The sequence below is a fragment of the Ustilaginoidea virens genome, chromosome 3 (assembly GCF_000687475.1).
Source record: "Ustilaginoidea virens chromosome 3, complete sequence".
Classification (NCBI taxonomy): domain Eukaryota; kingdom Fungi; phylum Ascomycota; class Sordariomycetes; order Hypocreales; family Clavicipitaceae; genus Ustilaginoidea; species Ustilaginoidea virens.
In genome coordinates this window covers 5,877,294-5,904,096 of record NC_057318.1, presented here as the reverse complement: position 1 = coordinate 5,904,096, position 26,803 = coordinate 5,877,294, and the positions used below count along the sequence as shown (strand labels likewise).

The window sequence follows — 26,803 nt, the reverse complement described above, 5'->3', positions numbered from 1 at the left end:
TGTAGTAGCAAGGCACAAGGCTGGGACAAGATGGAGCACTCTGAAGGCAAAGAAAAAAAAAAGAAAAGAAAAGAAAAGAAAAGAAAAACAAAAAAAAAAAAAGTAGCTGTGTATTTCATGCTCTTCTGAAATGCGGCCCCTTGATACAATCAGTTCAATACCATACACCAAAAACGCCCTGCCCACTAATGTTCAAACCTTGTCAGGCCAGGATTTGCCAGGAGCATGCATGCGTCGCCAACATGTCCGAGCATCCCGCCCATTCCGCGTATGCAAACAATGCCCAATGCATGCATGAACGCACCCACGCAGGCATGCATCCCCTCGTTCCTGAATTCGCCCATCCTCGAGTTGGCACGCAAGAGCCAGCCAGCCAGCTAGTCCTCCCAGCTCTTCTCTACTGTTTCTCTGACTCGCTTCGTGTATTCTTTGCGGTTGTCTTTGTACAGGTTCGAGGCCTCGACGTTGGCAGGAGATCCTGTGTTTGGGTCGTTGAGTAGACTGCCACCCACAGCGAGCGAGTTAGTTAGCACATGCCCCCTCTCGGAAACCGGCGCGCAGACAAAGCCGTTTTTGGCACCCTCAATACCTCTGGATGCTCGTCAGCACAGCAGCCACGTCGTAGGTCGGACTCCAGCGGTTCTGCAGAATGTCCAGGCAGAGCTCCCCCGTGGCGTATACGTTGGGGTGGAACATTTGGCTGATGAACTTGACCTGGGGCGGCTTGTTCGGGTACTGCTCTTCGAACTGCATGACGAGTCTAAAGGTGCCGTCTTCGAACGGCGTATCGGCCGGGCCGATGATGACGGCGTTCCTGGTGTCCGCCCGCGTCAGTAACTCGGCGCCGCTCACCAGGGATACAGAGACAACCAGATCATGGCCGCTGGGACGGCAAGGGAGAACAGACCACGTCATGACATTGTCGGGAATAGGGGAGGCAGAGACGCCTGCAGGAGGATCTGTCTGCATACGCTGTAGCAGATGATTAGTCCGCGCTCAAGTGAGCCGAGGGTGAGGTGCTGGGTGCCGCCAGCGGCAAACCTTGAAGTCACGCATCAAACGGCGACGAGCCGCGGTAGACATGTTGGAGCTGGTGGAGCAGCGAAGCTGAGCGAAGCTGGTGAGCCTGGTGATGCGGAAACGCGAGTTTCCAGACTCGGGCAGTTGCGTGTCAGGCTTCCTGGTGAGCAAGTGTTTGGACAAGCGATCGAAGAGCCGGGGTTTGACGGGTGAGCAATGAATGGGCCTTGGGGATGTTTGTCATGATCCCCGACCGAAATCGCCGCAGTAGCGGTCGTCCACCAATCAAAGATGCTTATAATTTCGGGGCCAACCAAGACATCGACCCTTTGGGGTGCGATTCATCACGTGACGCGGCGGGATGGGGGGGATGCCGTACTTCTGGAGCGCCAACTCAGGATCTCTGGCAATCCCACGGTCACAATTTGGCCAAAGCAGCCGAAAGCAGCGGAACAATCGCTGCTTAATAATTGCAGCGGAAGAAATTGATGACGGCCCATGAAGTAGAGGAGCTCCACCTCGGTTCCGTTGCCGCCCACGTTCCCCGGAATGCCCCAGCCCGTTGCCGCGTTTTGCCCCCTCCCCCTCCCCATGTCAGCCCTCTAAGCCGAAGCGTACCGAGCGTACCGAACGTGCCGTACAGTGCCGTACAGTGCCAGTCTAGCCAACTCGAGAGCTCCAGCATCACCCCAAGTGTCTAGGTCTCCCTCCTCCCTCTCGTCTTTTCGTTTTTAGTTTTTTACCGTTTGGCGGCCGTTTCCCGGCGATCTGAAAGTCGCTTTTTCTGTGTCGATTATTGGATCCCGCTCCCTCCTCTGCTACCGCCCCGAGAGATGGCTGTCGCACAGCTCAGATTACCCAGGCTGGGAAGCCAACTCGGCTGGCATGTGAAAACAGCTCGCCCCTTCTCTACCGGAGCCACGCTTCGAAAAGAGCTTCAGGATGCGTACATTCTCAGCGCTTCGAGAACGCCGACTGCAAAGGTAGGGCCTCGTTTCTTGCAGATACGCCAATGTCTTTTTTACCCGCTCGTGCCGTTTCCCTCGCGCCGTTTCCCTCGCGCCGTTTCGCTGATTCCCTCCCCCACGACGCCAGTTCAACGGGTCGTTCTTGAGCGTTCCCGCCCCTAGGCTCGGCGCGGCTGCCATCAAGTCTGCGGTGGAAAAGTCCAAGGTGCCCGTGGAGAAGATCACGGACGTCTACATGGGCAATGTCCTGCAGGGCTCGGTTGGCCAGGCCCCCGCCCGCCAGGCCGCCATCTTCGCCGGGCTCCCCGAGTCGGTGGAAGCCACGACGATCAACAAGGTCTGCGCCTCGGGCCTGAAAGCCGTCGCCATGGCGGCGCAAAACATCCAGATGGGCCTGGCTCAGGCCCAGGTGGCCGGCGGCATGGAAAACATGTCGCAGGTGCCCCTGTACCTGCCCCGCGCCAGCGGCCTGCCCGCCTTTGGCCACGTCAGGATGGAGGATGGGCTGATCAAGGATGGGCTGACGGACGTGTACCAGCAGTTCCACATGGGGAACTGCGCGGAAAACACGGTCAAGAAGCACGGCATCAGCCGCGAGGAGCAGGACGCCTACGCCATCCAGTCGTACGAGAGGGCGCAGAAGGCGTGGGCCAGCAAGGCCTTTGCCGACGAAATCGTCCCCGTGACGGTCCCGGGCCGCAGAGGCGACACGGTTGTCGACACCGACGAGGGCTATCTGGACGTCAAGTTTGACAAGGTCCCCACGCTCAAGCCTGCCTTTGTTCGCGACGGGAGCGGCACGGTGACGGCCGCCAACGCCTCGACGTTGAACGACGGCGCCAGCGCCCTGGTCCTGGGCAGCAAGGCCGTGGCCCAACAGTACGGCTCCGGCTCGCGCGTCCTCGCCAAGATCTGCAGCTACGCCGACGCCGCCATGGCGCCCGTTGACTTTCCCGTCGCCCCTGCCAAAGCCGTTCCCATTGCCCTGGAGAGGGCCGGCATCTCCAAAGAACAGGTGGCCGTCTGGGAGTTTAACGAGGCCTTTGCCGCCGTCATCCTGGCCAACCAGAAGATCCTGGGTCTGGAGGGGGCAAAGGTCAACCCTCTGGGAGGGGCCATCTCGCTCGGCCACGCCTTGGGAAGCTCTGGCTCGCGGATCCTCACGACGCTGCTTCACCAGCTGAAACCTGGTGAGTACGGCGTGGCGGCCATCTGCAACGGCGGCGGCGCTGCCACTGCCATGGTTGTGCAGAGAGTCGAGACGGTGTGAGACGGGGGGGGATTGAGCAAAGCATATGTTCTCCTTTTTTTTTTTTTCAGGGGGGCCTGTATTTGGCGATGCAGCTTTTGCACACACATGGGGGTTTCGGATCTTGGTTGTCACATTACGCACCCGTCCACAGCGTCACGAGTTTGGGGTGTTTACTTGCCATGTACTTGATCCATGGGGCGTATCTGAAAGAAAGAAAGCAAAAGAATCAAGGAGCCATTCGTAAAAACGGCATTTGCAAACTGAGAAACACATTCTGCAAACTTGCGCCGTGTTGCCGCCGTCGGTAATAAAGGCAGCGCTCACCTCTTGGACTTGCTCCAGTAAGACAAGGCAAGTACCAGGAACAAGACGCCGCCGCCTGCGCGGCACCCGCCACCCAGGTACCCCGGTACCCCCTGCCCATCCCCCGATCCGACATGCCCCCAAAAACCTTCAAATGACAATTGACATCCTCCATCACCATCACCATCACCATCAACACCACCTCACCCCTTGCGCCTGGGCGCCAGACGGCAACCATGTCCCTCGTCGCCCAATTCCTCACCCAGATCCGCCACTTCGTCTGCGCCCAGCAGGCCGACAGCCTCCGCTCCTGGCTGCAAGTCGACCCCGACTCCGCCGCCAGCTACCACGCCCTGGCCGCCGAGCTGCGCGCCCAGTCCGCCTCCGCCCCGGACAGCATCGACACCCTCGTCGAGCACCACCTCCCCGTCCAGGACCCCGTCCAGGACCCCGTGCCCGACGGCCACGCCGCCGTGTGGCCCAGCTTCCAGGCCCTCATGAAGGACTACCTCGTCCTGTGGCGCGACATGAGCCGCGACAATCTGCCTCGGACCCACGAGCTGCTGACCTCGCTTGTCAAGTGAGATTCTCTCTCTCTCTGTATCTCTATATCCCCCTTTATTTTTTTCTTTTTTTTTTTTTTTTCCCCTCGTGCGCGCCCAAGAAAAGACTTGCTGCATCCGACCCCAGCGCGTTTTCTCTTCTTCTCTCAGGGGCTACCTGTTTTATCATCTGACGATTTGGCGCGAGGCTTTACTTCCGACCACAGCTCGTGCGGCACGGCCTTTGCCCATCCAACCTACGGGGCCATGCTGCTCCAGACCAGCATGTCGTTTTCCGTCACGCTTGCCCGCTTCACGCTCCGGCTCAGCAGGCGTCCCGACCTGGCGCGCAGGCTGCGGCCGGCGGACGAGGAGAGCGGCGGCAAGTCGGTCGCGGAGTCGTCGGCGGAGATTATCCAGAAAATCTTCACGACGTGCTTGACGGACCGTTCGGTAGGGCGGGTGCCCGAGGGCAAAAAGGTTGGCGTGTACATGTTTGCCAACTTGGTGTTGAAGCTGTTATTTGCGGTACGCGCTTCCCCCCCGAATTCCAGTCTTGACACGTCTTCCATCATACCAGGGTGAATACGAAAAACGGCAAGGACAGAATGCATTTTCGCACGCCCTCCTTTGCAGCAAGTATTGTTCAAACATGCAGCCTTGGGCTAATCTGATGGGTCGGTCCCCCCCCCCCCCCCCCCCTTCCGTCATCTAGTGTCAGAGGACGAATCTCGCCAAGATGATCTTTGTCAACATCTCCACCATCTCCCCCCCCCTGTCCCTCTATCCCGCCTCTCAGCGCGTCACCTTTCTCTACTACCTCGGGCGCTTCAACTTGGCCAACCAGCACTACCAGCGCGCAGCCCTGTGTCTGGAGCAGGCCTACCTCCAAACGCCGCCGCAGCTCGTCTCGCACCGCACCAACATCCTCACCTACCTCATCCCCTGCAACATGCTCCTCGGCCGCTTCCCCTCCGACCTCCTGATGCAGCGGCCCGAGGCGCGACCCCTGCGGGCCGTTTTCCCGCCCCTCTGCCGCGCCGTCCGCTCCGGCAACGTGCTCCGGTTCCAGGCGCACCTGGCCCACCACGAGGCCTGGCTGTTCGAAAGGGGCCTCCTCCTCGCGCTCGCGTACCGCCTGCGCCCGCTGCTCTGGCGCTCGCTGGCCCGCAAGACGTTTCTGCTGACGTACGTGCCCCCCGCGGACGCGACGTCCCGCAAGGCGGCGACGCTGGACATTGCGCATCTGCACAGCGTGGCCGTCTACCTCCAGCGCAGGCTGGAAGGCTGGCTCCCTGCCCATCCGCCGCACGCGGCGCGTGGCGCCCGACCGTCTTCCCAGGCCAACCCGCTGCTCAGGAAGGCCGTGGCCAACAGCGTGCAGGAGCCGCCCGGGACGACGCTCGCGCCGCCTCCGGGCGGGCCCAAGAAGCTGCGCCCGAACGAGGGCCTGGTTTGGGGCAACGCGGAAATCACCCTGGAGGACGTCGAGATGGTTGTGGCGACGCTGGTGCAGCAAGGCCTGATGCATGGCTTTGTGGCTCACGGCCAGGCGCGGTTCGCCATCATCGGCGCCAAGGCCAAGGGACCCGTGGTCGCCGGCTGGCCGGTTGTCTGGCAGGCGATCCAGGAGAGGAGGTACGAAGAAGAGTTTGACATGGACCACGTGCCTGGGTGGGTAAAGGGGTGACGAAAGCACCACCTTGCGAGGCGTGTCGACGAAAGAACCACCATGCGAGGCGTCTGGCGACGAAGAAAAACATATTCCCTGTACATTATTACGTTATTCTCGTTCCCGGAAGGAAAAGAGCACTGGGGGGGTGGAGGGGTTTGTTTGTGTGCCAGGGGCTGGGAGCAAACGCGGCAGCGTTCCCAGACGCCCAACAGGTGTAGGAAAAGAGTGCGAGCCGAGCTAGATGACGCTGAGATACCCAATGAGAGAGCTACACGATGGTGGGTGAAAAGGCACGAGCTAGATGAAGCTGAGATGCCGAAATGAGAGAATTACATGATGGTGTGCGTGCGTGCGTGCGTGCGTGCGTGCCTGTGTGTATGGGAAATACTTGATGTGGCAACCGTCCATCTTCCTAGTTATAGGCACCTAGTTTTAGGAGAAACACGACCATTCCAGCCATCCTTGCTAACAGGTAGCTACCTAGGTACCTATCTAACTACTTGGTATTTACCGTCTCAGCCGACACCCGGGTGTCACACTCGCGGGACATCCTATACGCTCCTCATCATGATCCTCATTCATCAACACACCATACCAAGTACGTACTCAAAGTTGTGGAGGAATCAAGGAAGACGAAGTTCCGTCTAATTCTCCACTTTCCTCCGTCTAACCATGCAAGCGGCGCCGCTCAAAATGAAGCCGGCAGAAATCATCCAAGGCAGTTGAATTGCTGTTGCACGTGTTCGGCTGTAAATACATCAATCATGTCCCACCAGGAAATTACCCTGCTATCCTGCCCACTACCGAGAAATCAAATAGGTATGGGGAAAATAAACGCGTGCAAATTGCTCCTCGAAAGAGGGCATCGAAGAAGCGAACATGTTGAAGAAGAAAAAATATAAGAATAAAAAATAAGAAGAGAAGGAAAAAGAAGAAGAAGAAGAAGAAGAAGAAGAAGAACAAAAATGGGAATAAGAATAAGAATAAAAATAAAAATAAACCAAGCAACATTTTCCAAAACAAGGCGATTGGAAACAACGGCGGACGGGAGGGAGTAGCAGGCTTGCTGAAAAAGACGATTGGCACAGTTGCAACGCCTGCCATCTCACCATGACGGCAGCCATGGGGGTTCTACCACTAAACAATAAACACTATCGCCGATAGGTTCGGTGGCATACTTTTAAAAAGAGCACAATGAAAAGCTGTTTCGAGCCAATCAGTACAAGGAACGGAAATAAAGCAGTGATACGCCGGCTCAGGGGAGCCAAGGCGAATAGTAGAATTAAAAAAAGACAATAAAAGATGCCAGTTGCTGTGGAGATGAACGGCTCGTCATCTCACCAAAGACCGAGAGGACAGGACCAGGTCTCCTCACCGGGGCATTGTTCTCGTCATGGGTGCTCGGAAACGCGAGACAACAAACTGACGAGACGGGCAAAGTTAACCGTACGCATGAAGCTTGTGTGTCGTGGTTGAAACGTGGCGGCAGTGAGCCTTGGTAGCCTAAAGTAGGCAAGCAGCGGCGATGAGAGCCACAACAAGTCCAGCCACGGCGCTGCCTTGCTGTCGACCAGCTTCCCCCTCCTTGTCAGTCGTCTTGGGAGGGGGCGGTGCCGTCGGCTGAGCCGCAGGTTCGGTAGATACTGGGGGCGTCACAGTCATGCTGTAGATGGAGGTGCTGTTCTCACGAAAGATGCCAGGATTGACCGTTGGAGTAGCAGAAGCCCAAGACGTCGTCAATCCCGAGGACGTAAGCTCAGACATGGATTCGGAAGACGTAGCTTCAGAGGACCAAGACTCGGAAGATGCCGACGTTGACGAGGACGAAAAGGTAGAGGTAGTCTGAGGAGTGCTCGTCGATGTCGGTTCACTCGTTGTGGTAGTCCCGGGTGTTGAAGTTGTCGAGGGAGTTGTGCTCGTTGTATGCTGAAGCGTACTGGTGGGCTTAGGAGACGGGGAAGGAGAAGAAGAAGAAGAAGAAGAAGAAGAAGAAGAAGAAGAGCTTTCCTTGCCTTCCTCGGAAACGGTACCGGACTTGCCGTTGGATCCATCAAAGGACACAATGTGCGCAGTCGAACCCTTGGAGACGGTGACGACGCAAAAGGCGGCACCGCCAGCGCCAATGGCAGCCAGCTTGCTTTTGACGGTGCCAGAGGTAGCGGACGTGGGGTCGATCTCGCAAGGCAAGCCGGTACAGCCTCCATCGGGACATTCAATCCTGACACCAAAGGAAGGCTTCGTCGCGACTAGACTCGATGACTGCCAAATGGGATTGTAGCCGATCTTGACAAAGGTGTTGCCGTTTCCATCCGTGTTGGCGCCAGCGACGTAAATACCCCAGTTACCAATAGGCAGGATAGGAGAACCCCAGAGGCAGCCTTCTGGGCCAGTGCCAGGCGGGTTGATGTAGTAGCTGCAAGGCAACTGGTATAAGCATCTTGCTCGGATCATAAGAGTCTTGACTGAGGGGCGGGGGGGGGGGGGGGGGGGGGGGGGGGGGGGGGGGGGGTGTAAAGCTCATGACTCACTGGGCGGCAGTGCTTTGCCAGTAAGATTGCCCCGGGACAGCGATTACCGCTTCGGACGACACAACCGTTGGAATCAGCATGGCCTCGTTGCCAGGCAAAACAGTCTGACACCACGACATGACGCCACCGCACTTGTTGACAGCTTTGACAGCACCAGTTCCATGAACGCAGTTTGGCTTGTCGGGAAACGGTTTCTTCACATTGCCATTCTGATCGCAGTACAGCCCGCCGTTCATAGAGGCGGGATAAGTGTACGTCGAATCAGGGTCCCATTGCGCCATGACCATGCCCGGCTTGCAAGCAATAGGGCAATAGTGGCCTGGCTTGCACTCTTGATCGGGGCTCATTGCCCACCCAGCATTCTTCATGTGAGGCGTGATGGCAACGAGGTCGGGGTCGTCGGTGGGAAAGGCGCAGGTTCCCCGCTTGACGAGGGTGTCCGACTCAGCACGTGAGTGAAGATGGGCGCGAGAATGGTTCAGGTGGGAAAGCCGCCTATGAGCCTTGTGCGATCTCTGATGCGAGGAGCTGGCATAGCTTCCAGCATTGAGGAGGGCAGAAGTGCCGAAAACGGCGTAAAGAACGGACGGCTTCATGACGACGGGAAAGACGCTTCACCGGCATCAAGGATGAAACTGACGGGAACAGTGCGATCTATCGTTCACGACTCGGCGAACTCGGTCAGCTCGGCGGAAGCTGGTGGGTTTGTTGGGCGCCAGATGTTTGCTGCGTAGCTCTCCCCACGATTTCAACGCCGCTCGACAATGGCGACACTCGAAAGATGAAGCAACGCGGGTCGGTTTCAGAAACGAATACGTATCAGTCGGGCTTGACACTGTTTTAAACGATGACGGATCTCGCAGCGCATTAAGTGAAGAAAGAATGTGGTTTCTGGCTGACGATGTTATCGCTCACAAATGAGAGACTTGGTTGAAGGACATTCGGTATCACGGCAAGTAAAGGAGCGACGAAATTGAAGGAGTGGAACGGCGTTAAGCCAAGCGCACGCAAAGCCGAGAGAGCAACAGGCGTCACGAGAGTTGGCGATCCATGGGAACAGCGGATAGATGGAAGTAAGCCAAGAGAAGGGAGAGAGAAGCTGAGAGCTCGAGAAGGGAACCGCGGGAGCGGAACCCCAGAAGACGTGGCGGTGATTAATACATGAATGGCTGGGGAAGGAGCGGCCGTCAATTGATGGCTCTGAATCAACCAATCAACCAATTAACCGATTCGGCGGACCAATTGGCGGGGAAGGGGGCAGGAAGCAGGAAACAGGGGGGTAGAGAAGGGGAGGAAGGAGAGGCGTGTAGTCACTGAGGGGTGGTCCTGCCACTCCCGGAAGTTGGGACTGTGTGTTGCTGACGCCAAGTATCAGGTAAAAACACACCGTCAACCACCATCAACCCAGACCAAAGAGCAGGCTCTCAAACTAGCTAGTAGGTCCAGAGAACATTTGTTAGCCGTCACTAGTCTGCATGGAGGGAAATGAGTCGAGACAGGCGAGCGAGCTTGAAAAAGTTCAACTGGCGTGGTGCGGGTGCGCTAGGTCGAGCCGGTGGCGCGCCCATCATGGGGCTTGCGGGGCGGCCTCATGGCCCGCTGCCAATCGACGGAGAGCCCCGTGCCCGCACCTCGATTGGGTCTGGTCTTGTCTCTGGTCAGACAACAGCAGCCCAATGCAGGTCCCAGCACGCGCATTGACCAATCACGCAGCGCCCACAAAGTAGACCAGGAAATGAGCGAGCCACAAAGGCACCCGTGGTTTCTTCCTCCTTTCTTTTTTTTTTTTGCCCCCCCCCCCACCCTTTTTAAGGCAAGACTAAAAAACAAAACAATGGGCTTTGTCTGGCTTTTGATGGGGAGAACTATGCGTTTTCTATCTGCTGGAAAGTAAGGAGTCGAAAAAAAAAAGAAAAAAGAAAAAAAAAACCACATGTGCCTGTACCGTCCGTAGCACTCATCTCTCTTCCAGATCTGCAATTCGCAGCGGGGAACCCCTGCCGCGACCTCGGCGGTAGAAGGTAGAACCGGTGGTTCTCTGTGCCGTAATCAAATCTCTCAGTAGGTTGGTTTGCTGCTCGTGCTCATAAGCGAATCTCCCTCGTGCATGCACCCTTGCTTCTCTGGCTCCCCAGTCCCTGACGCCCTGGATTCTGCAGCCTAGCGCCCCGCAAGTCAGAGTCATCCTGGCACGGGCGCAAAAGCATAATCTCGCGAGAAAATTCCACTCACTCACTTACTCACTCGCTCGCTCGCTCATTCACTTATTTTTATTTGACCGACGGGAGTGCTGATCGATCTGCACCGCCCGTACTTCCGCAGCCGAAACACCGTCGTGCCGGGTATATGCGACTTTGCCCTGCGCACCCTCCCGCCGAGCCAACCTGACGCGACTTGCCAGCAAACCCTGCCTTGAAGCATTTCCTCACCGACGCGCACTCGGGTTTCCTACATGTGGCTCACGGGAGTAGAGAGTTGTGCTGTGCCGGATCGCGCAGTGGATACAGAGGTCAAACGGGGCTTTGCGGGCCGATCAGCAGCGCCACAAAATACATGCATGGATTGACCAACAGCTTGCTCACGCCGCAGAGGAACTGAGTAGCCTTAGATTAGGAGGTACCTACCTTACCTACCTAGGTAGTTGCCTAGGTAGGTACCTTCGGAGTACGGAGTACATGCATGTGGCGTAGCGCTACGTTGGGTAATTTCCTGAAAGCTCCCGCTCTCCACGCAAGCCAGGCCGAATCGGCGCCCCGCTTGCGCCCAGACCAATTTCTATGGCGAATCAGAGCGTTGATAACCCGTGCCTGGCCGACACTAACAGTCGACCCCTAGGCGCAAGTAAAAGTTCTGATCTCCTTAGGCAGCAGGCAGCGGGCAGCGGGCAGCGGGCAGCGAACAATGACATAACAATGGACTCCCATCGAGTCGCTGGTCCTGTCACATGACCCTAGCTACAAGGACTCCACCATCACAACCCCACCTTAGGTACATCCCTTTGGCTGTGTTAAGGTGCAGCTTTTGTATCGGATCCACTCATTTCTAAATACCTACTAGGTACCCTCTTGGCAACTGGCCTAGTCACCAAACCTTTATCACTAAAATCCTTATACTAGGGAATTCTGGCATTTTTAATAGAGCCAATAAGTGACATCTTAAGAGTTAGTAATAACGCCTTTTCTATCTGCCCTTATCGCTGCTAAATTGACAGCCTAATATAGTGGCAATAGCCTCACAGCGCTATATGCCGGGCCCTATAGGTGCGATAAGTGCGATGTAGCTCCTTGTAAGTCTGGAAATAGCCGGTACTTATACTAATATACTATTTACTAGTCTGTTAATGTACCCTTTAATTCACGGGTTTCTATTGGCTTAAACCCTGGTCCGTTACAAAAGCTGCACCTTAACACAGTCAAAGGGATACTGTAGCTCAGCTCAATCAAGCCTCCTTCATACCTAACCTATTCATCACATCGTGCACCGTCACAGGTCCGGACCCTAGTGTCGTCCCGGCTTGGCTTCGCGAAAACCTTATGCACCGGACACCAGACGCCAGACGCCCATTGCCAAGTCCTATCAAGGTGTGGATGGGAATGGTGGGGTTCAGGGGTTCAGACGTATAAATTTATGTAGCTTCGAGTCTAGACTAGCTTGAATTGAACCAAACTTCCTACAAACCATTGACTCTTTCGACCCCCGGTCAAGCAGGCCAAGTGCATGCTTTCAGTCCCCAAGCAACGCCCCGGCGCCGCCAAACCTCCAGGTGACAGAGTGACAACGTCATCACTTGGTCAATCGTGATACCGGGCAAAACACTCTCTTCACACTCTGTTGTACAATGCTCAGCCGTCTATTCTCATGCATATATACATAGTCTTCGCATGTAGCACGCCTTGCCCACGGTTGACCAGACGTCTCACCATCACCCGTCTCGCCCAATCTCCACCCCTGAGCGATGCCCCATAACGTGATAACCCGTCTCCGAATAACACGGGTCACATAGCAATGAACCATGCAGGGTAGCTGTGCTGCCGCCTACAACCCCTTCTCCCGGTGACCGACAACCCTCGCAAACGAGTCGAACGACATGGTCATGGAATGTCGTCCTGCCGTCTTGCTTCGCAAGTGATCATCATAGTCGAGCATCTCCTTGTACGGCACCTTGGCTACAATTTCAACCATCCTATCCGCCGTCTTCTTCCCGCGCAGTGACGTGACAGAATCGTATGGATCCGGAGGAGCGTAGATTTTGGAGGCATCAACCATGTCGCCACCGGAACACTCCACGGATCGGTCCTTGACCTCGAGGATGTGCCCACCTGCCCCTGCTGTAATGTCATGCTGCACAGTACCTGCCGCTGCTTCTGGACAAGTAATGTGCGTGAGCATGATGGGTTCCAGCACCCCAACGTTCTGCGCAAGGAAAGCATCACGAAGCGCATTTTGCACCGCCGTCCTGGCGACGCTGCTGAAATGCCCGCCACTGGGACTTACCAAGGCATCCTCGGAAGTGTCGAGCGTCACCTTTACGTGGCATCCATGAATAGGCGACGCTCTTCGCGGTCCTCGAGCCAATCCTGCGACGGCTCCGTTGAGAAGTTGGTGACGCGCCTCCTCCGCATCAAACACCGCACCACCCGCTCCCGACGGCTCGGGTATCTCAATCTCATATACATTCCCATCCATCTCAACACCAGAGCTCAAGTCGCCGCGGCTTTCCTCTTCAATAGGATCCAGAGTTGCTGTACAGGCTGCCTTTCCCGGCTTGCTGGCCACCGGTCTGTCAAAGACCGTGTAGTGTGGTTTGGTGCGCTGAATGATGCATTCCTTGTAATCGACTTCGATTGCACCGAACTCGGCGTCGATTTTCTTCTTCTGTCTCAGGTTATGCAGAAACACGTCGAGATGAAGTTTCCCCATGCCTTGAATAGTGAACTGATCAGTCTTGGAGTTTCGGCTCCATCTCAGACTGGGATCTTCTCTCGAAGCATTTTCCAGTGCCGTCTGCAGTTCCTGAGCTGCAACGTTTCCATATGGCTCTACCTGTAGGAACGCAACCGGAGGCGGGATATCGGGTGGTCTGATTTGGACGTGACGCACATGTTCCGCGGCTGGTTTCGCATTCGAAGTCGTCATCAGCGTGTCTCCGCTTCGAGCCTTCTTGAGCCCTCTCAAGGCTCCAATCTGTCCAACAGATAGCTCTTGGACATCCTGTGTCTTGGATGCTGATATTTGAAGGATTCCCATTGGCCGTTCCTGGACTTGAATGTTGGTGTTGAAGCTCGGAGCGTTGCGTGTCAACGTTCCATGGTAAACTCGCACGAAGCTTAGGACGCCCTCCTTTGGATGGTCAAACACCTTGAAGACCGTGGCGACTGACGCAATATTGGCTCCTTTTCCTCCCTTTTTCCCGTCACCGTCTAGAGCATCATGTAGCTTTCGTTCACAAGATCCGACGCGCACTTCAACGTCCGGTCGTTCTGCTGGACTGGGCAGATAGTCAGTGATGGCATCCATCAAAGGCTCAACCCCAATGTGCCGGAAACTCGAGCCGGCAAAAACCGGAATGACACGACCATCTCCGCTTTGAATGGTCCGCCTAATGGCCTGCTTCAACAAGGCGGCTGGAATGTGCTGGTTTTCCGCGAGAAACTCGTCCATTATGGTGTCATCGAAATCCGCCAAGCTCTCGACGAGTCGTAGCCTGGCTAGCTGCATTTCCGTCATGAGCTCTGGATTCGTCCGTGACAATTTTTCCTTTAGCTCATCTGGTGCATAGCAGAGTTTCTCTCGCTCCGAGTTCCAGCGATATGCGACGCCTTCAATGACGTCTATCACCCCGACCAAGTTCTCTTTATCCCACCAGGGGATCTGGCACACCAGGGGCCATCCTTTCAGTCTGGTGCCAATTTCTAGCACGGCTTTTCTGAATGAAGCGCCTTCACGATCCAGTTTGTTGCAAAACACGATGCGAGGTATTTTGAACTCTTGCGCAGAACCCCACACTCGTTCCGTGTGCGCTTCAACACCCTTTACAGAATCGATGATGCAAACAGCACCATCGAGAATGGGAAGACATCGGTCAACTTCAAATCTGAAGTCTTGATGGCCAGGGGTATCAATAAGGTTTACAGTCTTGGGCAAAGTACCCGGAGGACAGTTGTCAGCCTTGGGCCAGTTGAAAGTAATGGCCGCTGACTGAATAGTGATTCCTCGCTCTCTTTCGAGTTCTAGGAAATCAGTTACAGTATTTCCCGCGTCAACGTCTTGAAGCAGAATGAGTCAGCGGTGCCAGAAAGAAGGAGGAAAAAATGTGTTTCTGAGTACATTTTGACTGCACTGCACTGACCTCCAGCTCTTTGGGTCACACCGCTGTAGTAAAGCATGCGCTCGGTGGTTGTGGTTTTTCCCTTTTATCGAAGGATTTTAGCCAAGGAATCGTCATCGAAAGACGGTGTTTCTTTCACCTGTTCTCTTTTCGTTTCTTTTTGTCTCGCTCAAATGCAAGCTTGGCGCGGGTGATGCACATACTGCGTCAACATGAGCTATAATGCCGATGTTTCGGATGTTTTGTACTCGCACATGCTGGAATTGAACATTCGCTTTCCCATGCTTAGCTCTTCGGCTACAGAGAGCGAGGTTCGAGGCCAGGCCCGGCCGAAAAGAGTAGGGCATCCATCTTCGGGAATGATGCACCCTCCGACACAGGGTTGAAGGGATCATGCTGCATTCGAGGCACAGACACAGACGCCAGCTTGTCCGTTGTGAGTTTGGACACCAGCAATTGACTAGTCAGGGATGCACGAATCGAAAATCATCTCTGTAACGCCTGGCTCTGTGAAATGACGTGGTGCCCGTAAGAGACGTCTCCAGCTTAATAATGCGGAGGAAACATGGGAAACATTGTCGTGTTGTTGCAGCTTCCAGGTCAATGAGCAAATGGCTGGAATCCCCCAGCTGCACCCTGCCAGCCCTGCATCGCTCAAGACGGAAGGCGGTATAACGAAAATACCTTGCACTTGGCAGCTTGTACTTGGCAGCTTGTACTCCGTAAACCAGCTACGGACCGGACCACCACTCCGTAGTAGGAAGGTACGTACTGCCTGGTTGCTACGCCTTTGTGTCGCCCCTGACAATCTGACAATGGAACAAATCCAAGTGGACAGTGTCGCAGACAATCACATTCCTTCCGTCGACATCCTCCAGCCATCCCCGATCCGCCGTTCCCAGCCATAGTTCTGTTTGCGATACAACGTCGGGTTGCTCTCCAGATATTATTCCGCTGCCTAGTCCGATAGACGGCCGGCCCATCAGTGATTTCAGGACAAACCACACGCGCTGTGATCCTGCAACGCTTCCTTGACAAAGCAAACCTTGTCGCGCAATGACCATGGAGCTCTCCGACATCTTGTCCGTACCACACCCAAACTGTTGCCATGGCCACTGGGACAATCACTAACGCTGTCTGCTTCCTGCTTCTTTCTAGCCGCATCGTCAACTTGGTCGTCGCGACCATTACTGTCCTTGGCGGTATCACTGAGATTTTCAGCTTCCAGCTGTATGCGCTTCCTCTACCGATTTTTCCATGGCTTGATCCATCCCGTCATGCTCCCTCTACGGGAGCAAGGCACCCGGGCGAACTGGTCTTGCTCCTGCGACCATGAGAATGCGATTCGACTAACGCATCATATCCAGGCAGTACATTATCCTCGGCACTTATATGATTGTCTTTGGTCTGGCCATTGCCTTGCTTGGTAGGGCCTCGTCTCTTTTCTTTTCTTTTCTTCCTCCTTCTCCCTTCCCTTCCTTCTTTTCTGGGGACATATCAAGTAGTAGTAGTAGTAGTAGTAGTAGTAGTAGCAGCAGTTTCTGACCAAGATGTTTATTGCAGAGTTTCAAATCCCTCCCCAAGTTTCACGCTACGCCAATTTCCTCTTCTCCTTTATCGGACGAGGCATCTGTGAGTCAAGCCTTGAGAGGCAAAGCACATGGGCGAATCGCACAGCTCAGCTAACGTGATGCAGTCTACATCTTGATTGGTGGGCTTTTGTTCGGCACAAGTGTTCTAAGCAACATTGCCGGTGGCATTGTGTGTATAACCGGGCTTGGCTACGTCGGACTAGAGTTCATCCCTTCGATCGAGCCACCAAACAACATGCGCGAGGCTGATGGGGCTGGATGGGGCGCTGAGCAGGTTTAGGCCATCAGCCATTTATTGAGATGAATCGTGCGATTCACCATTGCACTCTGGCTTGACAGATTACCACATTACCAAGCTTCGACATGACTTGATGCATTTCTGACTGTGAATGGGAATGGGGGTTTGAGGACACCAACATCATCTTTACGACGTACAACTTACGAAGGGATGCACTCGTGTCCCTGCATTAGTGTGTATTAGTGTGTATATTTCACGGGTCTTGGGATGGTAAAATCAATAGGAAATGAGTAAATTGTTGTCACTACTAAAAACACCCTCCGTGAATTTCCCATGAAATTTGCATGAATTTCCCACCTCATGCTGTGGCGGCGGCCAGACCAGAGCTGGTCGGTCATGTCGCAAACCAGCACGATCTTAGTCCTTCTTGTTCCAGTTTCCGGCATCTTCCACACCTTTGGCAACGCTCTCAACACCGCTCTGAACCCCACTCCCGACTGAGCTCAAGGCGTCGCCGATTGGTTTTCCCGTCTCCCCCGTCACGCTGCTCAAGGTGTTTCCGAGCCCAGTTGTCGCCGCACCCGTGACAGCTCCGGCAGTCCGCGTGACGCCGCCTACTGCGGCGCCCAAGGTGCTGGTGACAAAGCCCGTGGCACCAGCGGCCTGGTCGCCAACCGATTTGCCCTGATCCGACACGGTATCGCCGGCGTTTTTGACTTTTTGCTGCGGGTCAGCCATTGTAGATGGGACTTGTGTGTGTTGTGTGTGTTGCGTGTGTTGCGAGTGTCTGTTAAAATGATTGGGGGATTTGTTTGATTGTGATGTTAACGCGTACGGAATGAAACGTTCTGAAAATGGGCCGACATTACCCTGTCGAAGGAAAGGTCCAATATATAAGCCACGCGGGAGCAGAGGAATATCCCTGCCCTGTGCATATATGTCCATGACGAGGCGTTGCTGCGCGTCAGAGTGGCTTCGATGACGTCACGGTGATGAAGAGTGGCACACACAGGGCACAATCAAGCATCGACAATTGGACAAGGCCACTTGATGGATGCAAGCTTTCCTTGCCGGCTGATCCAGGAAGGAGCTTGGTCAAGACGCCAAAAGGGTCTGCGGTGCGAGTCAGACAGGGTCTCGTCATGCAGGGTCTGATGCATGCATGCGTGCCTCAACAGGCGAAATAAATAAATCAAAAAGGCAGAGAGAGAGAGAGAGACACACACACACAGAGAGAGACGGGGAGAGACCTGCGGCACATGCATTTTGAATCTCGCCATGAAATTATAGGTACAGGTTGTTGTATAAAAAAAAGAGACCCCCTTCTTCACCCGCTTAGCCAATGTTGAATTCGCTCGCAGCTGAGCTCATCAACATCATGCTCTTCCTCTTGAGCAGATCCATGGACAGCTTCTCATCCACCGCCGAAGCCGCGTCTTCCTTGGCCGTGGAACGGCGGTCTTTGGCGGAGCCGCCTTTCCTGCCGGCTTTGCGGTCGAGCCCGGCGCCGATGCCTCCGGGGGGTTCTCGCAAGCCAAAGCTCTTGGCGACATGGCCGAGATGCAGCTGCGTCATGTCAAAGTAAATTCTCTCCTCTCGGACGTGCGTGGCGTAGGCGCGGACATGAGACTTGAACCCGCTGCGCGCGAGCTCCAGGAGCCTCGGGTGGGCGAGCAGTCTCTGCTCGAGGTGCAGCTGGAGCGACTCGGCCTTTTCATGGCACGACTGTCCGTCCGAGGGGCCGGCCGCGGTTTCGACGGGAAACTCCAGGGCGGACATCAGGCCTGTTTTGAGGATGCTCTCGCATGACTTGGACGACGGCGGCGCGGACGACTTGAGCAGGCCAATGTACCCTTCCTCGGCGCCGGGCAGGAGGAACAGCGTGGCGTCGCCGGGTCGGCCGGCTCGAGCGGTTCGTCCGATGCGGTGAATGTGGTCTGCGAAGCTGAAGGCGGGGTCGTACTCGACCACGAGGTCCACGGAGGGGATGTCCAGCCCCCGCGAGGAGACGTCGGTTGTCAGCAGCAGCGACGGGGACTTGCAGGCAGAAAACGAGCGAAGGGTTGCCGTTCGGGTCGGCTGCGACAGTGACCCGTGCATTCTGTACAGCACGACTTCCGGGCTCGCTGGGGAGGTCACGTAGGCTGCTTTCGACACGGTCGTCTCCGCCAGGTCCTTCTCTATGCGTACGGACGGCGGGAGCTGCGTCTCGTTCGGGTCCCGAAGCATCTCGTAGTGAAAGTCGACAGTGTCCGAACACGACATGAACACGATCGCCTTCATGGTCTGGCCCCGCCGGGAAAAGACGGACTTGAGATACAGCGTGAGGGTCACTAAGCGCAGCTTGGAGGGCACGACGACGTAGGTCTGGTGCAGCTGAGCAGGGGCTTTGTGGACGATTTCCGTCGTGGCGTCCTCGTCCTCGCTCTTCTCGGCAGCCAGGAACGTGGCGTCGGCAAGACTCATTTCGCCGAGTTTCTGCACGTTCATCTTCATGGTGGCAGAGCAAAGCACAGTCACGCGGCGCTCAGGCAGAGCGTCCAGAGACGCCCCCTTTTCCGTGCTCTTGACAAGGGCGATGCCTCTCAAGGCGTCGATTACCTTTCTCAGGTCTTCTTCGAAGCCGAGATCCATCAATCGATCGCCTTCGTCCAGGACCAGCCAGCGAACGGTGCCGAGGTTCAATGCCTTGGTGTTGTCGACATGGTCGGCCAGGCGACCCGGGGTGGCGACCAGGAAATTCACGCCCTTCCTGATCCTTGCCTTTTCCGCCTTTTTCGACTCGCCGCCGGTGATTGCGGTGGAAACAAGCCACGGGAAAGGGCGGATCAGCTGCTCCACCACGGTGTGCGTTTGCCTCGCCAGTTCCCGGGTGGGCGAGACGATGATGGCAAAGACGCCCGAGTCTCGATGGATCTGCCTGCCGTCGCCTTTCCCGCTCAGCATCAACACTCGGTGCAGGATGGGGAGGAGGTAGGCCAGCGTCTTGCCGGACCCGGTTTCCGCCTGGACGAACACGTCCGAGCTGCCGCACAGCATGTGCGGGATGACTTTGTTTTGAATCGCCGTGGGGCGCTCGAGGTCCATCTTGGCGAGGGAGTCGACCAGGCGGGAGGAGAGGGTGAGGGAGCCGAAGTTGGCGACGTCGCGGAGGGGCGCGTTCGTCGGCTGAGGCGCCGTCCAGCCCTCGTCTTTCGCATCATCCTCCGTCGTCGGGGCGGGGTTGAAGGAGAAGAGGCGCGAGATTACTTGGCGGTTTCCCTTGGCGGCGTCGGATTTGTGCTGTTGGCCGTCGCCATCGTTTCGGGGGGGGGCTCGGTCGAGCCGCTCCGCACGCGGGAGCGACGAGCCTCCCGCGTGGTCGCCGTGCTTGTCGCCGTCTAGTTTTTGCCGCTTCGACGACCTGTACGCATCGCGGTCGGCAGGACTCTCGGAGGCTGGGTGAGCAAGGGCCTGCTTGGCGCCTCTTTCGGCGCGTTTTCGGTCCCGCCATCGGCCGCCTTTGAACCTGACCTGGGTTTTGGCCGGCGCGGAAGCGAGATCGAAATTGAGAAGGATGCCGTCGTCGGCCATGATGAGGAGGAGCTGCTGTGACGGGCCGACTTGGTGGGGGATGTTGCTTGGAATGCTCGCCAACCTCCCGCCGTGGCCCGTCTTTAGATGGAGTAACGCGGCAATTTTTTTTTTAAGTGGAACCCGAGCTTATCAATCTCTTATCGATAAACGCGCTGTGATGATGACGCGGATCAACGACAACTCAAGGCGGTAAGTAGCCTCAACACAAGATGTGTTGGGCCGTAGTTGAATAGCATTACGTCGAGGAGTATTTAGCATACTTGATTCTGCTGGGTACGGAGCCCGATACTAATCGCCAATAACAAGTAAAGTCGCCGTGTAGAATATTACACAGAGAGGCTGCCAGGAACCCGTGGATTTGGGATGAACAGCTGGGGTTGGGCTTGTGAGATGCGAGTACCGTCACTCACCTCGATTCACCCAATACCGCCAGATCTCTGGACGGAATATTTTTGAGGGCTGGCCCAGAGAGGCTGGCTGTCAAGACCCGAGAGGATAGGCAGGCAGGTGGAGCAAGGAGCAACCAGCGGCGAAGCCAAGGTCGGGACAAAGCGGGAGGAGCCTTGCTTGCGTGAAGGGACTCAGACACAATACTCCGTACGGAGTACACGTTCCTGCTCCGCAGAAGAGTGGCGGACATTTCCCATCCCTGTGCTCCGTAACCCCGTACGGATTACAGCCAGGCCAGAATAACTCGGTCAATGGAGGGAAAAAGTCCCTTCCCAAAAAGGCCCCTGCGCGGCCGCTGCCGCTGCCATTGGGTGCGTCTTCCCGGCTTCTTCCACAGACTCCACCTGCTACGATACGATCCTGTCGGAGGCGGAGGAGCAACGCCATGACGGGACAAAGACAAAGACTTCGTCATGGAGCCCCGGTGGGCGGCAATTTGCGGAACACTCGGGAGCTAATGCAAGCATCAACGATTCTTGCATGCGGCCTGGGTGTCGCGTGGACCGGCGTACATGGGACACAGAGCCTTGGGAATGGTGTGCCATGAAGGGCGATGAGAGGCTGGATGGCTCACGCGCCTGCAGGAGCCATGTATGAGTCACGTCACGACCTGCCAGCCCCAGAAAAGCAGTGCAACCAGAAGGATGCTGGCAGGGGCAAAACCGCACAGTCCTCGGGCTGCGCACAGCGGACACACCTATTGACGGCTCGAGGCTCGGAACGGATAGGGACTGGAGCTGCCTGGCGTCTGCTCAGTGCTGCCGCTCCCAACGGCCAGCACTGACTGGGCAGCAGCACGGAGCACTAGACTGGTGTGGACCTGACCCCACGGTCATCTCCACTTGTAAGAAAGCAATGTCCGTTCTGCTACGGAGTACGGAGTACTACTGAGGCTAAGCTGCGATAGATGCCTGCTGAAGAGATCCTGCATTGATCTCTTCGAAGCATCTCTTCAAAAGCCATCATTCGCAGATATCCATCGCTAGCTTAGTGGGGGCATACCTGACGTTTTCGAACTAGCCAATCAGATGTATTATCTTGGGCATGTAGTGGGGGGTTTTTTTATCCCCAGGAGGTACTAGGGGGTCTGGTACCTAGGTACTTTCAGCTTACGTGCCACCGTACTCCTGACTCCAGAAACTGACGTGGTCGGGGAGTCTTCAACAGGTAACTTCAGCATTGGGCACTGGCCTACCTTTCATCACCACTTGCTAGGGCGCCGACTTGGCTTTTTCATGCAACCATATATGCATCTTCTTAAAAGGAGAAATTGGCAGCTTTTAGTTTAAAGTTACGGCCACAAGAGACGCTGATGAAGCTTGTCGATGCTCCCTCCAGGCTGTGACAGACAACTCAGGAGGTAGGTACCAGGTAGGTAGGTACCTTAGGTACCTCCTAAGGTGGTGGTCTGGTGGGTTCCTGGGAGTCGACGCGTACCAGGTACAGGTACCAGACCCAAGTATCTCTCCCTCCCCGTCATCTTCCGACCTTTTTCTTCTCTTATCCGCATTGACCCAAAAGACAAAAAACTTCTCCCACCTTCTCCCCCATCCCCCTTTCCCGGTTGCTTTGCTTCGCATTCTCCTCCAGACAGAAATAATCTTGTTTTTCTTAACCCTGACCGCGCGTTCATTTGACGGCTTAAGAGCTGCCAGATGAACCTGCAATTACTAATTCTTTAATCTCCACGTACGTATTCTCAACGGGCTGCTTCACAAAAAACGTCCCATTCTACGTGGGCTTCTCGATCGCTGCAGTTTGGCTTCGCAGAAGGCTGTGCTGTAGCTGTCAAAACTAATTGTTATATTTCCTCGTTCCCACGTCCCAACGCCCTTCCCCCCCCATCAAGGCGCTCAATGAGAGCCTCGATCGCTCACTGACATTTGGCATCAGTCCCCTCCCCCTTTAGGTTTCATCTAAATGCCCACCATTTATTCTTCGTTATACTCGAATTTCATCCGTCAAGGATCTACATTCGCAAAGTCCATCACAACACACGGCTACGCCCAGTCTGTCGTAGCCGCTACTCATCCGCACGTACTCAACTCGCAAAACCGACCGGTTTTCCGACGCCGTCCCAGTCACCGCCTCAGTCGTCTTTCTACCCTCCAGCTTCATTCTGCGTTCCACACCGAGCGAAGCAGCGGCGGGTTTTCCGACCATCGTACCACCCATAATCATGGAGGTCTAGACGCCTACTTTGAGGCCCTGCAAAACAAGCAGGTTGCCGGTGAAGCTGACAAGGAGTGGACGCAATTCGAATTTCCAAAACGGATCGAGTGGAAGCCTAGCTCCTCCGCCGTTCTCCAAAGCCAAGATGCTGCCGCCGTGGCCCCCCAAGCCGCAGAGGCCGCAGAGGCCGCAGAGGCCCTTTCTTCCATTCCCGCGGACGATCAGGCAGCTCTCGCACACATCAATGCCGCGCTCGAGAGAGAACTCGAGGCTCGACAGCTCCTTGAATCTTCCGCAAATGCACCAGCTGCTGGACGGTCCGCTTCGATCTCCCCCTCGGCAAGTCGCACACCACTTCTTTCCAGATCCGGAACTCCTGGTGACGCTCGCGCCCCGTCACCAGACGTTGACCGCCAGTCACAGTCCTATGCCGATCATCTGTTCAAGCTTTCCGAAACTGGTCGATATGCCGAGATTCCTGCCGTCTTCGAAGCTATGCTTGCCACGGGCGTCAAGCCCATTGCTAGCGCCTACAATGCTCTGCTGGCAGCCGCCATTCACACTCCTAGCAGGAAAATCGAGGTTGTGTCCAAAGCTCTCGATGTGTACACAGACATGCTTCGTCGACGGATCTCACCGGATCGCGACACATACGACATCCTGGTAGGCCTCTTGGCTTCTCGATCACTGGAGGTCCTTCAATTGAAGGCTGCGTTGGAGGACAAGCGCAAACGCTTCGGTGGCATGGATGACCCTGATAGATTCATGCTCGCATCCCACGAGTTTGAGCATGCCATTCTCTGTGAAGAGGACAGGTTGGATCTCGCCATGAAACTGTTCGATTCCTCTGTTGATGCCGGCGTCGCCACATACTCTGCCGAGACGTACAAGATGTTGATTTCTGCCTGCGCCGAGTCCGGCCGTGTTTCGGATATGCTTGGGCTGTTTGAACACATGGAGTTGAGCAAGACGATTCCGTTTGCCTCAATCTTCCCAACCATGATCACCGCATTTGCTAAGCGCGGCGATTTGGTCAGTGCTGTTGAGTGCTACGACGAGTACCGCAGCTTAGCTATTGCCCAAGATGGCGGCGAAGCCACCCTGCGCGACCGTGCCGACTCTGAAGTGTATGCCGCCGTGATTCATGCATACGTCGTCTCGGACAAGATTGAAGGGGCTGTCAAATTTTTCCAGAAAATCGTCAGGGAGTATGGCGTGCGCGCGGCGGATATCAAGGATGCCTTGGTCAGCACCGGCTTTGTCAAGGGCCTGGTCTCACGTGGTATTCACCAAGAAGCATTCCATTGGGCGCAATCGATTGAAGCCGAAGCTCGCTCGGAAGCCATGGTCAAGATTGCCACTGCCGCAGCTGACGGCAACGATATCAAGACGGCCACCGAAGCCTTTGTCAACATCGAAGCAAAGGGCCAATCACTCGTCACCCCGACCGTGGCTCTCTTGGCCATGTTCATTCGAGCGGGTGACGTTGCAGCTGCCGCCAAGTATTGGCAGGCCCTTGCCATCCCTGGGGTCAGAGCCAATGCCGACTTCATCGAGCCGGCTGCCATGTATGCCGTCGCTCTGATTGGCTCCGGACGGGTTGCCGAGGGTTTGGCCGAGTCCGAAATGATGTTCCAGCGCATCCGGGCCTCGGATTCCGGGGCTAATCCTCAGATCGGCGAAGAGATAGACGAGGGAGTTGATTTCATCCAGCGCTACATGGAAAGCCGTGGGATTGCCGATGCCCGAGAGAGTAGCTCGCAAATGTCAACAGCACCGCCGCAGACCGTCACAGTCTCACCGTTTTCGTCCACTCCCTCAGTCTCCAGCTTTGAGGAGAATTATGATCCTCATGCACACAACACGGACTTCAAGGGCTCTTCACTCATTGCCGATGACTTGGAAGGCGGACAGGGTCGAAAAGGTGGGCGTCTGGACGAAGCCCTTGGCCGGTTCCGCAACATTCGTCGCGCTGGTCGCCATCCCCGCTACATCACGTACGCCAAGTTGATCTCTGCAGCCGCTCGCGAGGGCAAAATAGATCTCTGTCACGAGATTCTGGCCATGGCTCGTGCCGACGTTCCCCTGATGCCTCAGTACGCGACTGTCCGATATGGCTGGTCTTCAATTCTTGACGCCATGGTGGGAGCCTGCTTGAACCTGGGCAACAGAGGCCGCGCGGAGCAATACCACCAGGAGCTCTTGGAGATGGGAGCTGCCCCATCGGCCAACACCTTTGGTCTCTACATCACGACCTTGAAAGACTCGACCAAGACGTTTGACGAAGCCTCTGAAGCCGTTCGAATTTTTCACCGGGCCAAGGCGGAAGGCGTGGAACCCAGCTCGTTCCTGTACAATGCTCTCATTGGGAAGCTGGGCAAGGCTCGTCGCATCGATGACTGTCTGTTTTACTTTGCGGAGATGAGGGCATTGGGCATCAAACCGACGTCGGTGACTTACGGCACCATCGTCAACGCGCTCTGCCGCGTCAGTGACGAGAAGTTTGCCGAGGAGCTGTTTGACGAAATGGAAGCCATGCCCAACTACAAGGCCCGGCCGGCGCCCTACAACAGCATGATGCAGTTCTTCCTGACCACGAAGCACGACAAGTCCAGGGTCCTCGCTTACTACGAGCGCATGAAGGCCAAGGGCATCGCGCCGACGTCGCACACATTCAAGCTCCTCATCGACACCCACGCCACGTTGGAGCCGGTGGACATGGCTGCCGCCGAGCAGGTTTTGGCCACGGTTGGTGCGCGTGGCCAGTCGGAGCCTGTTCATTACGCATCTCTGATTCACGCGCGCGGTTGCGTCTTGCACGACATGGAGGGAGCCAGGAACTTGTTCGACTCGGTAGTCGGCAACGCGCTCGTGCCCGTCAACTCGAGCCTTTACCAGGCACTGTTTGAGGCCATGGTGGCCAATCACCAGGTGGAGGCTACAGAACCGGTGCTCGCTCAGATGCGAAGACGAGGCGTGGAGCTGACTGCGTACATTGCCAACACGTTGATTCACGGCTGGGCCACTCGAAAAGACATTGGTAAGGCCCGGGAGATTTACGAGTGCGTCAGTCGAGAGAAGCGGGAGCCCAGCACCTACGAAGCCATGACAAGAGCCTACTTGGCGGTTGAGCAACGTGACCAGGCCAAGGCCGTGGTGGGCGAGATGCTTACCCGCGGTTATCCCAGCGCTGTCACGAACAAGAGTTTGGAGCTTCTCGGTGGCGACGAGGCTGCGAGCGAATAAAGAAAAAAATTGAGTACCGCAGCAGGCGGCTGATGCCTGATTTTTTTTTTTTTTTTTTTTTTTTTTCCTTTACCTTTTTCTTTTCTTTTTTTTTTTTTCCCTTGCACATCGAGCCTCTTGTTTTGATACCCTGTTGTTACATGGGCTGTGATGGGGTGCTGCAACAGTTTTCTTCTCGGGAGGCTTCATGTGGCTGGCTGCATGGCACGGTCGTCTTTTTGACTTTATGATTTCTTAACGGGCACGGCGTTTTAGGGTTTGAAAACTCGGAAAGGCCGTCCATAGGCTTTGGCGTACAACTGGTCGCGAAAATTTGGATTTTGTGGATTGGTTATCCACCTATAGACACATCTCCACTCGGCATGAGGAAGGGAATCGAGGAAGGAAGAAGAAGAAGAAGAAGAAGATAAGGCGCCAAGTTGGTCATCCGAAGCGGTATAACGGTCGGGTCATGGGGAAAAGATGCCGCTGGGTGTAGATTCGCGCAACGACCGAGGTGCCTGCGAAATGGAGAGACGGGTCCTTGCTGCTTGTACAGTATCATAGAGGTCGTGGGGCGGGGAAGAGGGACTCTGGTGGCAGAAATACAAGGCCTCTGGCAATCCCGCAACTGCGTGTGCGCGTGTGGCGTGTGTCTGCGTGTGCATGCATGTCTGTCTATCTGTGTGTGTCGATATGTGTCGATATGTCTGTGTCTGAGGATTCAGCAAGTAGTGCAAGGGCAGCGGAAGCGAGCGAAGAAAGAGGCTGTTGGCGAGAAGAACCAGTCCGGTCCAACCCAACCGCCCACCAGTTGCCAAGCGCCCCACCCCCCAGCTGGCCCCCCTCGGATTTATGGCATCGACACAGCCTGCTCGTCCGGCTCAACCAACTCCCTCGCCTTTCTAATCTATCTATCCTCTATCCATCAACT

General features: G+C 55.8%; 9 protein-coding genes across 9 annotated transcripts; 4 read left to right on the top strand and 5 right to left on the bottom strand.

Annotated features, from left to right (window-relative positions):
- Positions 1 to 377: 377 nt before the first annotated feature.
- On the bottom strand, positions 378 to 1,083 carry UV8b_04450 (uncharacterized protein; the record flags this gene model as incomplete). Its single annotated transcript, XM_043141948.1, has 4 exons — positions 378 to 501; positions 590 to 814; positions 908 to 972; positions 1,042 to 1,083. The coding sequence occupies 4 exons, from the start codon at positions 1,081 to 1,083 to the stop codon at positions 378 to 380; spliced, it is 456 nt and encodes a 151-aa protein (XP_042997882.1).
- Positions 1,084 to 1,853: 770 nt separating this feature from the next.
- UV8b_04449 (uncharacterized protein) lies at positions 1,854 to 3,258 on the top strand (the record flags this gene model as incomplete). The annotated part of the gene is made up of 2 exons (XM_043141947.1): positions 1,854 to 2,003; positions 2,116 to 3,258. The coding sequence occupies 2 exons, from the start codon at positions 1,854 to 1,856 to the stop codon at positions 3,256 to 3,258; spliced, it is 1,293 nt and encodes a 430-aa protein (XP_042997881.1).
- Positions 3,259 to 3,779: 521 nt separating this feature from the next.
- Positions 3,780 to 5,775, top strand: UV8b_04448 (uncharacterized protein; the record flags this gene model as incomplete). The annotated part of the gene is made up of 3 exons (XM_043141946.1): positions 3,780 to 4,123; positions 4,313 to 4,613; positions 4,801 to 5,775. The coding sequence occupies 3 exons, from the start codon at positions 3,780 to 3,782 to the stop codon at positions 5,773 to 5,775; spliced, it is 1,620 nt and encodes a 539-aa protein (XP_042997880.1).
- A 1,488-nt stretch (positions 5,776 to 7,263) lies between these two features.
- UV8b_04447 (uncharacterized protein) lies at positions 7,264 to 8,884 on the bottom strand (the record flags this gene model as incomplete). The annotated part of the gene is made up of 2 exons (XM_043141945.1): positions 7,264 to 8,173; positions 8,289 to 8,884. 2 exons carry the CDS (start codon positions 8,882 to 8,884, stop codon positions 7,264 to 7,266), a joined length of 1,506 nt encoding a protein of 501 aa, XP_042997879.1.
- Positions 8,885 to 12,323: 3,439 nt separating this feature from the next.
- UV8b_04446 (uncharacterized protein) lies at positions 12,324 to 15,011 on the bottom strand (the record flags this gene model as incomplete). The annotated part of the gene is made up of 3 exons (XM_043141944.1): positions 12,324 to 14,554; positions 14,638 to 14,698; positions 14,820 to 15,011. The coding sequence occupies 3 exons, from the start codon at positions 15,009 to 15,011 to the stop codon at positions 12,324 to 12,326; spliced, it is 2,484 nt and encodes an 827-aa protein (XP_042997878.1).
- Positions 15,012 to 15,672: 661 nt separating this feature from the next.
- UV8b_04445 (uncharacterized protein) lies at positions 15,673 to 16,488 on the top strand (the record flags this gene model as incomplete). The annotated part of the gene is made up of 5 exons (XM_043141943.1): positions 15,673 to 15,698; positions 15,775 to 15,846; positions 15,984 to 16,042; positions 16,180 to 16,248; positions 16,313 to 16,488. 5 exons carry the CDS (start codon positions 15,673 to 15,675, stop codon positions 16,486 to 16,488), a joined length of 402 nt encoding a protein of 133 aa, XP_042997877.1.
- Positions 16,489 to 16,863: 375 nt separating this feature from the next.
- Positions 16,864 to 17,184, bottom strand: UV8b_04444 (uncharacterized protein; the record flags this gene model as incomplete). Its single annotated transcript, XM_043141942.1, has 1 exon — positions 16,864 to 17,184. The coding sequence occupies one exon, from the start codon at positions 17,182 to 17,184 to the stop codon at positions 16,864 to 16,866; it is 321 nt and encodes a 106-aa protein (XP_042997876.1).
- Positions 17,185 to 17,781: 597 nt separating this feature from the next.
- Positions 17,782 to 20,019, bottom strand: UV8b_04443 (uncharacterized protein; the record flags this gene model as incomplete). Its single annotated transcript, XM_043141941.1, has 1 exon — positions 17,782 to 20,019. The coding sequence occupies one exon, from the start codon at positions 20,017 to 20,019 to the stop codon at positions 17,782 to 17,784; it is 2,238 nt and encodes a 745-aa protein (XP_042997875.1).
- Positions 20,020 to 22,392: 2,373 nt separating this feature from the next.
- UV8b_04442 (uncharacterized protein) lies at positions 22,393 to 25,890 on the top strand (the record flags this gene model as incomplete). Its single annotated transcript, XM_043141940.1, has 1 exon — positions 22,393 to 25,890. One exon carries the CDS (start codon positions 22,393 to 22,395, stop codon positions 25,888 to 25,890), a length of 3,498 nt encoding a protein of 1,165 aa, XP_042997874.1.
- Positions 25,891 to 26,803: the final 913 nt, after the last annotated feature.